General features: G+C 37.7%; 1 protein-coding gene across 1 annotated transcript in view; it reads right to left on the reverse strand.

Moving 5' to 3' along the window:
• C2cd6 (C2 calcium dependent domain containing 6) overlaps positions 1–11,711 on the reverse strand; it is a 74,244-nt gene extending 62,533 nt beyond the window's left edge. Inside the window, 3 exon segments of the mRNA XM_042666994.1 lie at positions 1,018–1,069; positions 6,415–6,501; positions 11,635–11,711. Coding sequence (XP_042522928.1) covers positions 1,018–1,069; positions 6,415–6,501 — 139 coding nt within the window. The 5' untranslated portion in view covers positions 11,635–11,711.
• Positions 11,712–16,048: the final 4,337 nt, after the last annotated feature.

Below are 16,048 nucleotides of genomic sequence, written 5' to 3' on the forward strand. Positions count from 1 at the left end.
CTTTGGATCAAGAAAATGTGGTATATATACACAATGGAATTCTATGCCTCCATCAGAAAGAAATGACATTGCCCCATTTGTTAGGAAATGGAAAGACTTGGAAAAAATTATATTAAGTAAGCCAGGCCAAAGAAACATAGGTACCATGGTTTCCCTTATTTGCAATAACTAGTATATGTCTGAGTCAAGCAGAAAAGGTCAGATAAGTTGATGTTAGGGGAATGAACCCCAAGATAAGTATTCAATTTTTTTTGTTTTTTTTCCTTTCATGCAATTGTTTCTAACATGTTTATAAGATGATTTATTAGTTGCTTTGTATGTCCCTCCCCCACGGTATAAGCCCTGTTTTCACTGTATTTGATGTTGGTATAATTTGTGGAGGGGAAGGGAAAAAACAAATCATTTAACTAGGGATACAGGTGGACCCATTGCAACAATGAGATGTACAAGCTGTTATGTTTTACAACTTTGGTGGGGGGTGGGGGGAGGATCGGGTGAGGAGAGGGGGGAGTATAGGAAGGGATGGGAAGGGGAAACAAAGAGGAGGCAACAATGCTTGATAAGAAATGTACTCATTATCTTGCCCATGTAATTGTAACTCCTCTGTACGGTATTCTCACAATAAAAAAAAGAAAAGAAAAAAAAAAGAAAATAACATTTTAAAATAAGAATCCGTACATAAAAAATGATGGGATGACACAGAAAGAATGAGAGCTCTAGCAATTTCAGCATTCCAGCTAAAGACAAGCCTTCCAAGCATCCCCAGGAACAGTGACACAATTGACAGTGACAATGGCATCAGTTGGCCATTTCAGATATCCCTCCATTTTGATCTGTCACAGCTCCAGCTGTGATATCATGAAGTTCACATGCCACCCAGTGGATGCACACGGTGACTAGTAAGAAAATGGTTAATATTTTAAGAAGGTAGGTTTAGAACGGTTTCTAATGTCCTAATGGGAAACTGGAACAGTGCGATATGATCATACTATTATTTTAAATCAAAAGAAAGGATACTTTTAGGTACTAATTGTCTGCAACTCTTTATACGAACAGCCAGGCAGCCAACCTACAATAATCAAAAACAGAAAGTGAGCGCAGTTTTACAGAAGCAAACATTTCTTCTACTCTTTTTTGAACTATATTTAAATTTTAAAGCTCTCTTTTGTTGTTTTTCTCATTAGAAATATTATTTCTAATTTAAAGTATCTAATTAATGGACAATATAAAAAAACCACAAAAGAAAAAGTGAGCAGGGTATGTTCAAAGAGATCTAAAATGAACAAGAACACAAAACAAAGAAATGGCTATTAAATCTGACAATTTGGTGAAAACTAATCAAATATAGTATCTTGCATATACAATACAAAATACAGCTTGTTTAGGCAAGTTCTTTTATGCAGTACCCTAAAACTCTTTCCTCTTCAATAATCATTTATTAGCTATAACATGCCAGGAGCAGTGAGATACTCATTGTTTCTTTTTTTTTTTGGTCCGGTTGTGGGGCCTGAACTCTGGGCCTGAGTGCTGTCCCTCAGCTCTTCAGCTCAACGCTAGCACTCTACCACTTGAGCCACAGCGCCACTTCCGGCTTTTTTTTTCTTTTGGCTTATATGGTGCTGAGAAATCGAACCCAGGGCCTCAGGCATGCAAGGCAAGCGCTCTACCACTGAGCCACCTTCCCAGCCCCCTCATTGTTTCTTATAGAAATTATTCTAAATGTTGAAAAATGTATAAAATGAAATACAAAATGAACATAGGATCATGTGAATTCCAAAAACACAGTATTTGTCAAATATGTACATATTAATTTGCTTTAACGATAGCTTTCATCTTTATTTTGTGGACACAGTATTTGCACTTGTTTTCACAGCCATATCTCCTCCACAAAAGAATTTTCATGTTTAGCCTTAAAGTAAAACTAGTAGAAATATTAAAGATTGTACATAAAAGGAAGTACAGAAGAAGAACAAGGAAACAGAGATGATAATAGAGTAGTTAAAGCAATAAATGTGTAGAACAAGGAAAAAATACTGAAAGCTGCGAGAGAAATGCAGTCAATGCTAAGCCCATCAAAACAGGTTTCAATAGAAACCTTAAAGGAGCACATATAATGATATATAAAGTGCTAATAATAAAGAGCTATCACCCTAGACAAATAAAAATCTTTCATGATAAGCAAAAGTAAAGTAATTAATGACCACTAAAACAACATTGTAGAAGATACACAAAGGAAGACACTACATACAGGAGAAGATAAATGTAACCATGCAAATGGGTAGAAAATATATCTAAACTGATGAGCAAATAAGCAAATGAAGAGAAGAACAAAACACTACAAATACAAGATGGAAGGAAATAGTACATTAAGATTTAGATGTACTTGATCTACCAAAATTGAATCAAAAATGATACAAACTACACAAAAATATCTGAAACAAGCAATGAGATTAAAGCAGTTATAAGTCCCCAACAAACAAAAGACCCAGACCAAACAAACAAACAACAACCAAAGACTGTTGGATTCTACCATTGGACCTTTAAAGAAGACCAACACTGATAATCTTCAAGCTTTCCATAAAATAGAGAGGGAAGGAACATTACCAAACTCATTCTATGAAGCCAGTACTACATTCACACCCAAACCAGACAGGGACACACAGAGACACACATCCTCATTATATTTCCCAAGGCTGAGCTACTCTGTTTCCCAATGGCACGTGGGGGGTGGGGAGGAAAGGCTTACAAGTCTCTCTATGTACCAAGCCACCCTCAATGTCTCTACAGCAAAATCATCTCATTAAACAACAGATTTCAGTTAGAAATGCCTTCTTTATGGATTGCTACACACTCTTTACCCTGCCCAACACATCAATTAAAAGCCTTTAAATGTCTTTGTGGTGTCTGTTATGGAGAATTAAAGGTCTCATCAGTTCCACGAGGCTAACATACACTTTATTCCTGTCCTGAAAACCATGACTAAGTAAGGCACAGATACAGTCTGTAGGATATTGCAAGTATATATAATTGTAGCTCTGACAGTTAGTACACAGCAAGAACCTAGCAAACATACATCACATGTTTATGCTTCCTCACCACCCAGGTTAACAAGAGAGCTCACTAAATGCATGGATAAAGAAAGACAACTATTCAGAATCATTGTTCAAAATCAGCAAGGAGAAACTCAAAATCCTTTCCTTTGGCAATCATTCTAATGAACATAGATGCAAAAAAATCAGTAAATACTTACAATCCAAATTAAACAATGAATCAAAAAGATTGTACACCTTAACCAAATTGGTTTCATTCCAGGCATATGAGGTTGATTCAACATATATATATATATATATATATATATATATGTATATATGTATATATATATGTACATATATGTATATATCACAGCACATAAATAGAATTAAAGGATCATATAATCATTTCGATAAATGCAAAAAAAAGCCTTTGACAAAATTCTGTATCTTTCATCGTAAAAGCTCTGAAGAAACTAAGAATAAAATGAATGTGCCTCAACATGATGAAGACTGTATATGACAAACTTATAGCCAACATCATATTAAACAGGAAAATACTGAAATCATTTCCTTGAGTAAGGAATAATATTGTCCATTTTGTCTATTCGTATTCAATATAATATAGAATTCCTAGTCAGAGCAATAAAAGAGAAAAACAATAAGAAAGATTCAAGTGGAGAAGAAAGAAGTCAAATTATCCCATTTTTAGACACTATGATCTTAGAAATGATATATCAGTATCCTAAACGTTAGCAAGATCGTAAGATATAAAATTAACATACAAAAATCAGTAGCTTTTCTGTACAACAATAATAAAAGATGTTGAAAAATCAGGAAAACAATTCCATTCACCATTGCCTAAAAACAATGAAGTTCCTAGGAATAGACTTCTCCAAAGGTAAAAACACCTCTGCAGACTCATGCTCATGGATTGGCAGAATTAGTATCATAAAAAATGTCTGTGCTACTATAAATGATCTACAGGGTCACTAAAATCCCTATCAAAATCTCAATGTAATTCTTTACAGAAATAGAAAAAAAATTCTAAAATATATACAGAAGCACAATATGTCCTAAATAGCCAAAGCAATTCTAAGTAAAAGAAGCAACGCTGGAGGTTTCACAATTCCAGAATTCAAATTATACTGCAAAGCACAGAAACAACAATAATACCCAACCCAACATGGTACTGGTTGTTAAAAGCAGACATGTAGACTGCTGGAATCGAATATAGAGGACCCAGAGATAAATCTATACAACTGCAGCCATCTGATTTTTAACAACAGAGCTAAATATACTTGGAGAAAAAATAGCTTCTTCAATAATTGGTGGTGGAAAAAACAAATATTCACATACAGAAGACCAAAACTATCTCTCATCCCGAACTAATATCAATTTGAAGTGTATCAAGGATCTTAATGTGAGACTTAAAACTTTGAAACTACTATAATGTCTTCCCTATAAGAATAGGGAAAACACTAGAATTTTTTGACATAGGCAATAACTATCTGAGCAGAACAACATAAGAGCAAGCATTAACAAATGAATTAACAATCAACAGCACCTACACAGCAAAGGAAATAATCACTATGCTAAAGAGACAACCCACAGAATGGGGAAAAAGTACTGGTTATACATATAATAAAAATTAATAATGAATAATTTAGAAAAATAATTATAATTAATTAAATTAAAAAGTAATAATTTACAATCTACAAGGAGCTCAAAAGAGTTACTCTGAAGGAATCCACAATCCAATTAATAAATGAAAGAAAAAGTACAAATAATCAATAAATGTATCAAGAAATATACAACATCCAAAGGAAATGGAAATCAAAACAACATTGCAATTTCATCTCACTTAGTAATAATAAAGAACACGAACAACAAATGCTGGTGAGGACTCAGGGAAAATGGAACTCTTATACACTGTTGGTGGAAATGTAGGCTAGTATAACCACTATAGGTTCTCAATAACTAAATACAACTGCACTTTTATGTGTATATGAAGGATTATAAGTCAGAACATACTTGCACACCCATGTTCTTTACAGTAATATTTACAATAGCCAAGTCCAGATGCCTAATAATGTATGAATGGATCAAAAAATGTGTCATTAGACACAATGAATTATTATTCATTCATAAAAAGAATGATATTAGGTCTTTTGGGGGAAATGGTTACAAGATGTAAACCAGGAGGGTACACAGTATTAGATATGGACATGTCAAAAAGAAATCTTATACAAATAACTGATACTAATAAAAGTGTGAGAAAAGAGAAACAAGTAAAATTCTTAGGACTAAAAGTATGGCTCATGTAGCTGTCTAGCAAACATGGAGCGCTGAGTTCAAACACCTACAAAGGAAGGAAGGAAGAAAAGAAGGAAGGAAGGAAGGAAGCAAGCAAGCAAGCAAGGAAGGAAAGAAGGAAGCAAGCAAGGAAGGAAGGAAGAAAGGAAAGGAGAGGAGAAAGGTTGATTTTTTAAATTGATTCTTATGTTATTCTCAGTCACTGCACTGCTCTAATAGTGGTACAAAAGAATAAAGATAGGCAAAGTTCACTGTAAAAGGATCTCATGATAGTTCAAAAAGCACACAGATACTCATGTCTTATATTCTGAGGCACCAAAAAAATAGAATAACAGACTTTTCTGATTTTTAGTCTAGATATTATGTCCTCTGTGTGTGTGTGTGTGTGTATGTGTGTGTGTGTATAAAATAACTATGTTTACTTTTGTTTCTGTGGATGGTCTAGGTGTGGGAGCAATGTGAGATTAATTTTCAAGCTGAAAATCAATCTAACAATAAATATAATCATTTGAAGAGGTCACTGTCTAGGTCTCTTTTTCAAAACATTCAAGCCATGTAATACTAACTGATAAGGAGGCTGAGATCTCAGGATCAAGGTCTGAAGGCAGCCTAGACAGGAAAGTCTGTAAGGCTGTTATCTTCAGCTTACCACCAAAAGGAAGTGGAGCTATGGCTTAAGTGGTCGAACACTAGCCCTGAGTAAAAGAGATTAAAGACAGCACCCACGCCTTGAGTTCAAGCCCTAGGACCCCCCTCCACACACACACAACAAAACGAACATTCCAAATTAAATCTTAGGTAGTATCCAAAGTCAATGTCTTACAAAAGAAGCATCTGGGTGATTTACATGTAATTGGATTTGGAAATCCTAATATAAAACATTATGTATGTATGTTTTCCACAGTATCAGTGATTATCATGTTTATATGAATCAGTAAATTGCATGAATATGTTCTCAGAGAGAACCATTTCCTGCACATCCTTTTCAATTACCATATAATAAATATAAACAACATTTCATATCTAATAAAAAACAATTCTGAGTTTACTGATTGCTAGTCACACATACCACATCCCCAAATGGCACCAGAGTTCGTGTTTCACGTGCTACCACTTGTTCTTCACTGTCAGACCCATGAAAAGTTTGTCTCAGCATCTACAATACAAATAGACTAAGTTAACCCTTTAGAAAAAAAAGAGGAATAAAATTAGATAAAAGATTAACTCCAATATTAAATTATTATCTAGTAAGTATCAGATACTCTAGGCAGTGGGGTATAAATAGAATAAGAGACTTACCGCATCTTCAAGAACTTTATCAACAAGTAAACATGGAAACAAAAATGTACACATCAAAATCAGTCATGAATCATGAATCATGAAAAGAGGAAAGGTTTGTTTTGGCTCACAGTTCCAGAAGCTTCCATCCACAGTCCATTGGGCTGGTTGTTTTGGGTTTATAGTAGCACAACACAATGTGATGGAAGGAGATAATGGGAAAAGATGGTTCAACTCATGGGAAAGAAGCAAAAAGAGAGGAACAAGCCAGAGTCCAATATCCCCTTTAAGGGAATGCCCCAAATGACTTAACTGTTCTGCTAGGCCTTATGTTGTTGTAAAGGTTCTAACATCTCTCCCAGGCTGGTGACACAAGCTTTTAACATATGGGCCTTTGGGAAACATACTGTAGTACCCAAACTGGAAAAGGGTACATATAAATGAGCAATGAACATCTATTTTTAAATTTACTTTTTAAAATGTTTTTATTATCTTTAAGTGGTTGTACAAGGAAGTTCCCATTCTACAAAACAGTTTATGAGGGCCTGGGAAGGTGGCTCAGTGGCAGAGTGCTTGCTTTGCATGCATGAGGCCTTGGGTAACAAAGAACATCTTTTAAAGATGCTCAAAATATTGTCCAAATTCATAAAAGTCATCATAAAGGGGTGCCCACTGACAATGCCTGGCATAGTTTGGATATCAAAATAAATGATAAAAGTAAGTATATTAGAACCCATTGAATTCACAAGACTCTACTTATCTGAAAAAATTCTTCCTTTTAGCACAATGTCACACCGTAAAAGCAGAAGGAATAATGGAGTTCAAAAAATGATATTCTACTAGCATAATAAAAAAACTGTTGGTGGGGGATTCACCAACACTAAATGGAGAGGGAAAAGCTTGTGGGGACAACAGCATTGATATAGTCTTAAAGTATTTCCCCATAGAATGAGCATCTGTGAGCCGGGTGCATGGGGCTGGTGCCTGTAATCCTAGCTACTCAGGAGGCTGAGATCTAAGGATCACAGTTCAAAGCCAACCTGGGCAGGAAAGTCCGGGAGAAAACCAGAAGTGGCACTGTGGCTCAAGTAGTAGCGTGTCTTAAGTGGTAGAGCGCTAGCCTTAAGCTGAAGAGCTGAGGGACAGTGCCCAGGCCCAGAGTTCAAGACCCATGACCAAAAAAAAAAAAAGAGCATCTGTGTAGCAGAGAAACATGAGGCCCATCCCGTGTGTCTAGATACATATTCTGAGGACACAATCTTGTACTTGCTAATATTTTGATAACGTTTATCTTGGAAGGCTGTTCTGAATGAGCATTACAATATAATTTAGACATTTTTAAACCTACCTTAGACCACTCATGCTCAATGTATCCTGTCATGGCCTACATGGTACTTGCCCTTTTCCCTCAGCCCCACATTACCTCCCCTGTATGTTTCCTTCCTTGTTTGAGTACAGCTCTTTGTAATGGCAACAATATCAGCAAGATCTCTTTGCCAAAGTCCCAGAAGAATCTTGAGCAAAGGTTCTAAACATGTCTCATCTACAGCATCTGACACATTATCTAGAATTTCTCCTGAACCTGCAGAGGATTCAGGTTCCACTTAAGTCCACTTGTCTTTCATCTCTGCACAGTTGGCCTCAACTCAAAATACCTTGTAGCCAGTGAAAAGTCTGTACGTCTCACTTTGCCCGCACTGCCTTCCTCACTGACTCTTTGATACATTCCTCTCCATTCAACATTTCTCTTTGAAAACCTGCTACCACATATTTACCTTTTCATGTAGTAATTCTACTGAATTTTCATTATTCTTACATTAATTATTTAATATTTACTAATATGTTAACATAACTATATGCCTGGCACCAGGCTGATTTCATCATGAAGTGCTCTTGCCTTCGAGAAGACCAATTTGACTGGAATCCTAGCTCCTCTGGAAGCCGAGAGTTGAGAAATATGGTTCAAAACTCTTATTTCCAATTAACCACCCAAAGACCAAAAGTGGAGCTGTGGCTTAACTCGTACAGTACTATCCCTAAGCAAAAATAAATAAATAAAAATCTAAGAGTGCCTAGGCCATGAATTCAAGTCCTAGGGCCAGAAAAACCAAAACCTCTCTCTCTCTCTCTCTCTGTATATATATGTATATATGTATATAAATATGTATATATACACACACACCAGTATAGCCTTATCTTATGTCATGTTCCCTTGCATTCACTGTTTCCTGTACATTTCATTTTTTTTCTTTTGCAGGAACTTCATACTAGGCTTATTCCAGCTTAATGCTCTACCACAACCCTTTAAATGGTCATTCTCTTATTCTTCAAAGCTTTGCTTAAAAGCTACCTTTTCCGAAACTTCTCTTGATCCCTTAACCAAAGTAATTAAATAGTTTGATTCACTTGAATCTTTGAGGTTCATGCTTAAGAATCATTGTAGACAAATGGGGGAAAAGACATCGTAAGGGCTGTAGATTGAGGATGTAGGAATGAAAAGCAGCTGATGCCAGAAACATCGGGCAAATCAGGTGAAAGCAATAGGAAGGGTAAGTGACTAGAGGTCTCAAAAGATATTCTAGGTTATTTTTTTAAAATAAAATGTAGATTACTAAGATGATTTGAAGGATTAGTTAGAGAGAGTGCTTAAACTGAGAGACCATGTCTTTCTCCCACTTTGTCTACAGTGATTCTTTTTTTCGGTCGGTCGTGGGGCCTGAACTCTGGGCTCAGGCACTGTCTCTCAGCTCTTCAGCTCAAGATTAGTGCTCTACTACTTGAGCCACAGCACCACTTCCAGCTTTTTCTGTTTATCTGGTATTGAGGAATTGAACCCAGGGCCTCATGCATACAAGGCAATCACTCTACCACTGAGCCACCTTCCCAGGCCTCCACAGTGATTCTTAAGCATGAACCTCAAAGATTCAAGTGAATCAAACTATTTAATTACTTAAAACTGAATCTGAGCAACATTCCCATGGAACCCATCTTTCCAATTCCATGGAGACGGCTTCAAAATCTGATTTATCTAGTGTTCCAGAAGATTTGAATGTGGATAAAAATGTTCCAAAAATTAAAAGAAACACTGGGCTGGAGTATGTTCCATTAGTGCCATGCTTACTTGGCTCCTTTTTGTGATTGAGTTTGTATTTTCCCAATCAATGAATAATAAATACCCAACTATTTTTATATGGAGAAATTTCTTTTGTACATTAGACAGGGATCCTCATACCAAAACAACATTGGAAATCACCATGCTAAAGAATAAAGTGTACATTCCTTAAGATGAGACACAGCAAACACTCAGCCTAGATTTCCTAGCACATCTTTCTTACAAACCATGGCATTTTATCTTAGTATTATCTTACAGCTAACCTCTAATTTGCTCTCAAAGTATCATAACAATGCTTACAGTCTTATACAATTTTGGAATGGGGTATATCTTACACATTAAGTAATTGAGTTCTTTAATTTTTAGGCTAGGTTTTACAACTAATCTTTTTGTATACCATTTTTCTTCATCAATGTTTTTGGGGGGCAGGGGGGGGGTCCGGTCATCGGGCCTGAACTCTGGGCCTGGGCGCTGTCCCTCAGCTCTTCAGCTCAAGGCTAGTGCTTTACCACTTGAGCCACAGAGCCACTTCCGGCTTTTTTCTTTTTTGCTTATGTGGTGCTGAGGAATCGAACCCAGGGCTCATGCATGCAAGGCAAGCGCTCTACCACTGAGCCACCTTCCCAGCCTCTCCATCAATAGTTTTGTCCACACTATTTTCTTAAAAAATTAAGACCACAAAGGGTGAACAAATGCAGCAGGGATACTCACTTGATACTATGTTGAAAATGAACTATACAACTTGTGGGTGGGGATTGGAGGGAAAAAATAGGAGAAAGCAAGGGAAGGGGTAACATGGTCCAAAAAGAAATGTACTCTACTTGATTTATGTGACTGTGATCCCCTGTACATCACCTTTATAATAAAACTTTTCAAACTAAGATAGGTGGAAAATGGAACAAAGAAACTTGAAAATTGCTTTATAAAAAAGACCAAGATATAAAAATTCCTTATAATCATCTAATGACATTTTAAAAAGGGATTGGTATGTGTACATGGAGGATCTAGACAGCCATGTCTAACTGAACTGCTTGTGGCAGTAATATTTTGCACTTTGCTTATATATATTTTCTGTAATGCACATGTTAAAAAAAGGTTTCTTTTTTAAGTGCATTGAGTTGATTATTTTTTTTGGGGGGGAGGTAGGGTGTCCGGTAGTGAGACTGAACTCTGGGCCTGGGTGCTGTCCCTCAAGGCTAGCACTCTACCACTTGAGCCACAGCGCCACTTCTGACTTTTTTTTCCTGCTTATGTGGTGCTGAGGAATCGAACCCAGGGCCTCATGCATGCAAGGCAAGTGTTCTACCACTGAGCCATCTTCCCAGCCCCGAGTTGATTCTTTTTTTTGCCATTTCAGTCTCCCTTGTTCTAGTGGTAGCACTACATATTTTGAACTCAGGAATAACAGGAGGTCAATAATTTACTTTGCAGAATTTACACTTCAGGTTCATTATTTAAGAACTTTAGTGCCAAGGATCAGGTGGCTCACATCTGAAATCCTAGCTGTTCATTCAGGAGGCTGAGATCTAAGGGCGGCAGTTCGAGGCCAGTCCAGGCAGGAAATTAACCAGCAAAAAGTAGATCTGTGACTCAAGTGGTAGAGCAATAGCCTTGAGCGAAAAGATTAAGGTGTAGCTTAGCTTTTCACAGTGAATTTTTTGGAGTAGATAACGTTTAAGACTCTGTTCTTTACACTGTGCTAAGCTGCATGATATCACCGTCCTATTTGTTTCCTTAAATAAGGTAAAAACGAATTTTAGTCTTAACTGTCCCAACCACACAGGTAAGCTCTCCTTTGTCATTTCCAGCTCCAGCTGGGGAAGTCTCCTCCGTGCGCACGGGCCCATCATCCAAGGCCTTCCCGGCTCTGGGGCTCCCCAGATCTGTAAGCCCACTCACGTTCAGCAGCCGGTTCCCTGCGCTCTCCTTCTCCTTGGGCGGTAATTTCTTGCCTTGGGCCTGTGTATTATAGGCAGAAGGAAACTCTGATCCTTTGCCAGGTGTGTTATCTGGGTTGGTAAAGGCACCCTTATGTAGAGCAGAAGATGTAAACAGGGAATGGACCCGCTCTCTGTGCATATCATTTTTCATAGAAAGCTTTTGGGTGTCTTCGGGCAGCTCCATCCCTGTCTTCTCAGTGGGGCCTGTCTGGGTCTAACCAACGGAAGGCCTGCTTCACTACGCAGGCACCATGCTCGTTGTAGGTTTTCTCGCGATTTTTCCCGAGCTTTCTTGGGCACGTGCAGCCACCCACGTCCTTGCGCGTAGGTGCAGGCGCGCACACATGCACGCGCGCGCACGCACACACGCACGCACGCACGCCCTGCACACCGTCATCTCTGCAGGGGAGGCCTCCTCGGACTGAGAATCCAAGCCCTCCTCTCACTGCAGCACGCTGAGTTCCACTTCCTGTATGCTCTGCTTCCACGTGTGACACCTTCAATAGTCTCCTTGGATATCTTTACCTGACGTCCACCTAAGACATCTTCCCTCCTGAATCTCAAGTATGTTCCAAATTCATTTATGCAAGGTCACATCCACGAAAATCACAGAAATTCTGATATGTCTTAAAATTCCAACCCTAATCTCTGAGTCCTAGTCATTCTTTTCCCCTTACAGCACTTAGTTAGGGGTGATAGGCAGATAGAAGATTGCAATGGTTTACCTGAGGGTCCCCCAGCCTCCTGTCTCATGAGTCCTGTACTTTGTCCTGGTATTAATACAATTTTTCCACAATACACAAAGCAAAACCAGAAACTTTCAGAACTCTATAGGCCACAACATTTAATTTCTTAATATGGGAGCCAGCAGACTCCAATGCATTTTCTTACTTCAGAGTCATTACTTATTGCTAGCTTTGATTATTTAGTCTTTGGTTATTCAAAGAGGCTCAACGTCAGTTTTCAATTATGTCTTGTAACATACACATGTCCAGTATCAATACTCCAATGGTGGAATAAACCGCTGTCTCCACCCTATCCTTGACAGAGCCCTATGGTGGGGCCACATTATTAGTTGCTAAATTCAAAAGACAGAGTTCTTTGGAGACAAGGTTCTATCCCAAGGCGCTTAAAACCGTTGTCATCTGGGGACTATGCTGCATGGTATTTAATCACTGTGCCATTGAAACTTGCTGTCAACCAGCTCATTTTGACTTCTTTAGGACTCAGGATATGCAACAAAGTGCATAGCAGCATATAATAATAGTTTTAAATATTTTAATCAGATTAAATTAAAATTTAATCAAACCCTAAATCTAAAGTCCAATCTGTAGAAATTGTGACTGAGAAACAAATCACACTTTAAAAAAACTCACGTGGGATTTTATTTATTTATTTTTGCCAGCCCTGGGGCTTGAACTCAGGGCCTGGGCACTGTCCCTGAGCTTCTTTTGCCCAAGGCATCACTCTGCCACTTGTGTCACAGCACCACTTCTGGCTTTTTCTGTTTGTGTGGTACTGAGGAATTGAACCTAGGACTTTTACATGCTAGGCAAGCACTCTACCACTAAGCCACATTCCCAGCCTTTGCTTGGGACTAAAAAAAAAAGCTGTTGTGGATGAGATGTACAAGACAGTATGTTGAAAATGAACTTTACAACTTTGCTGGGACGAGAGGGGAGGGAGAAGTTGGAGAGGTGGGGAGGAAAGGGATGGTAGGGGAAAAATAAAGGAGGGGGTAACAATGCTGGATAGGAAATGGACTCATTACCTTGCTCAAGTAACTGTAACCCCTCTGTACAGTATCTTTACAATTATATATATGTGTGTGTATATATATATATATATAGAGAGAGAGAGAGAGAGAGAGAGAACAAAAAAGGGAAAAAAAGCTGTTGTTAGATATAGAAAATGCAGCCAAGTCTAGAAAACTAAAAAAAAAAACAAACTAACAACAACAACTAAATTTGTAACTATCACATAACCCATCAGTTGTACTCCTGAGCATTTTTCCCAGCTGTTGGTTGACATGGGGTTTTGATAACTTCTGCCTAGGGTGACCTTGGACCATGATCTTCTCAATTTCAGCCTCTTGAGTGGCTGAGATTTTACTCATGGGCACTGCACCCAGAATCCTCCTCCATCTTCAAAGCCAGCAACATCTTAACTCTCTAACATAGCTTCTGTTTGACAAAAGGCATGAAAAGTTCTGTTTTTAAGGAATCATAAGACTGGTCACCTGGATAACATAAGATACTCTTAATTCAAGGTTCATACTCTCAACCATAACTGCCAATTGTCTTTTTCAGTGTAAAGTAATGCATTTGTAGGCTTCAGGGATTTGGACATGGACATCTTTAGGAGACATTATTTAGCCCACCACAAGCTTCCATACTTACAGCTTTCCCAAATTTCTCCTTGATGACACCTCGGGTGTGATAACTGTTGGCTGTAGAATGAGCATGGCTTCTCTGTAGTTAGCTGTCAGAGAAGATCATGAACTTCTACACTGCCAGCTCATTGCCAGCATGGGAACCATTACTGATGATAGTTAAAGGCAGAACTGGCAGGATGACATCAGAATTGCCAATGTTTTCACAGTGAAGTTCCAGTCTTGAAAACAGCAAGATATATTTCTAATATGGTGCTTTTGGCAAATATAGTATAATTCTCAGACATTCATCTCTACCATCAATTAGTCAGTCTTCTGTTTCACAACATATGATTTCTTGCAAATCAGAGTGGGCCTAATAGTTTTATTCAAATGCTCAGCACCCTGAGACACTTCCTCTACAGCAAGCCTTAAAACTGTTTTGAGCTGTAGGATCTCACAGCAACAGCTGAGGAAACACTGGATGCAGCAGGGAAGACATCTTTTCCCACAAAGGATCCATCGCATGAATGGGATCTTCTGGGAAGCCAAACATCTCTGACCAAGAGCTTTAGAATAGGGATGGCGAATTTCTAATCAGGACTACAGATATGGTTCAAGGGTACAGCAATTGCCTACCATTCATGAGACCCTAGGTTTCATTCCCAGCAATGCCTGCCCTCATTAAAAAAAGAAATAAAAGGAAAAGAAAAAGGAAACCAAAAGAATACTGCAGAGATCAGACAGAAATGTTAGGTCCCTATTTGTCAGGAAATGGAAAGACTTGGAAAAAATCATATTAAGTAAGTCAGACCCAAAGAAATATAGGTCCCATGGTTTCTTTTATTTGCAATAACTAGTATATGTCTAGGATAATCTTATCAGATGAGTATAAAAAGCTCAAAAGCTATGTACATATGACCATATAAGATGATGCTAAGCAAAATAAACCCCAAGGTATAGACACACAAGAGGTTTTTCTGTTTTTGTTGTTATTAATGTACAATGTGATTTTTTTTCTTTGTTTCTTTTGTATGTTCTTCCTCCTATGGTCTATTCCTGTTGTCACTGTATTTGATTTTGGTACCTTGCATCTTGTATATACATTTATCTAATTTGGGGAGAGGACGGGGAATAACAAAATGCTGAATCAAGGACATAGGATGACACATTGCAACAATGATACAAGACACTATGTTGGAAATGAACCTTACAACTTTGTAGGGGGGGAGGAGGTAGGGGAGGGAAGGGATAGTGCAAGGAAAACAAAGGAGGATACACAATGTACCCGTTACCTTACTGATGTAACTGTAACCTCTCTGTAGAGCATCTTTACAAGAAAATTAAATTTAAAATAATACAATAAAAAAAGAAATGTTAGGTCAACAAGCTTGACTGTTCCACTACTCCTGCTAAGTATGTTTTTTAAAGCTCCCTGAATCATTCTGATGTGAAGTCAAATGTGGGAACCACTGGTATAGAGTTTAAAGGGAAACAAAATCTACACTAAAGCATTTCAAATAAAACATGTATTTCAGTTTTATTAGCCAAAGAATAAAGCACCTTTCAAACCAAATTACATTATAATTATTACATGATACATAAACACAAAGCCACATTCATGTAAGAAAATTTTTTTTTTTTTTTTACATTTTTTTTATTGTGAAAATACTGTACAGAGGGGTTACAATTACATGGGCAAGATAATGAGTACATTTCTTATCAAGCATTGTAGCCTCCTCCTTTTTTCCCCCTTCCCATCCCTTCCCATCCTCCCCCTGCCCCCCCCATGTAAGAAAATTTAATATTTCAATTTGTTCAATAAGAAGATATCAAAAATAAATGATTTCTTTTTAGCGTCTATCATTCTCCTTAAATTTATATTTAAACTTGATATGTACTTTATTTTTTTTATTTTTTTGTAGATTGTGGGGCCTAAACTCCGGGCCTTGGTGCTGTCCCTGAGCTCTTCAGCTCAAAGCTGGCACTCTACCACTTGAGC

Source organism: Dipodomys spectabilis, unplaced genomic scaffold (assembly GCF_019054845.1).
Source record: "Dipodomys spectabilis isolate Male_0828 unplaced genomic scaffold, ASM1905484v1 ptg000373l, whole genome shotgun sequence".
In the NCBI taxonomy this organism is placed as follows: Eukaryota; Metazoa; Chordata; class Mammalia; order Rodentia; family Heteromyidae; genus Dipodomys; species Dipodomys spectabilis.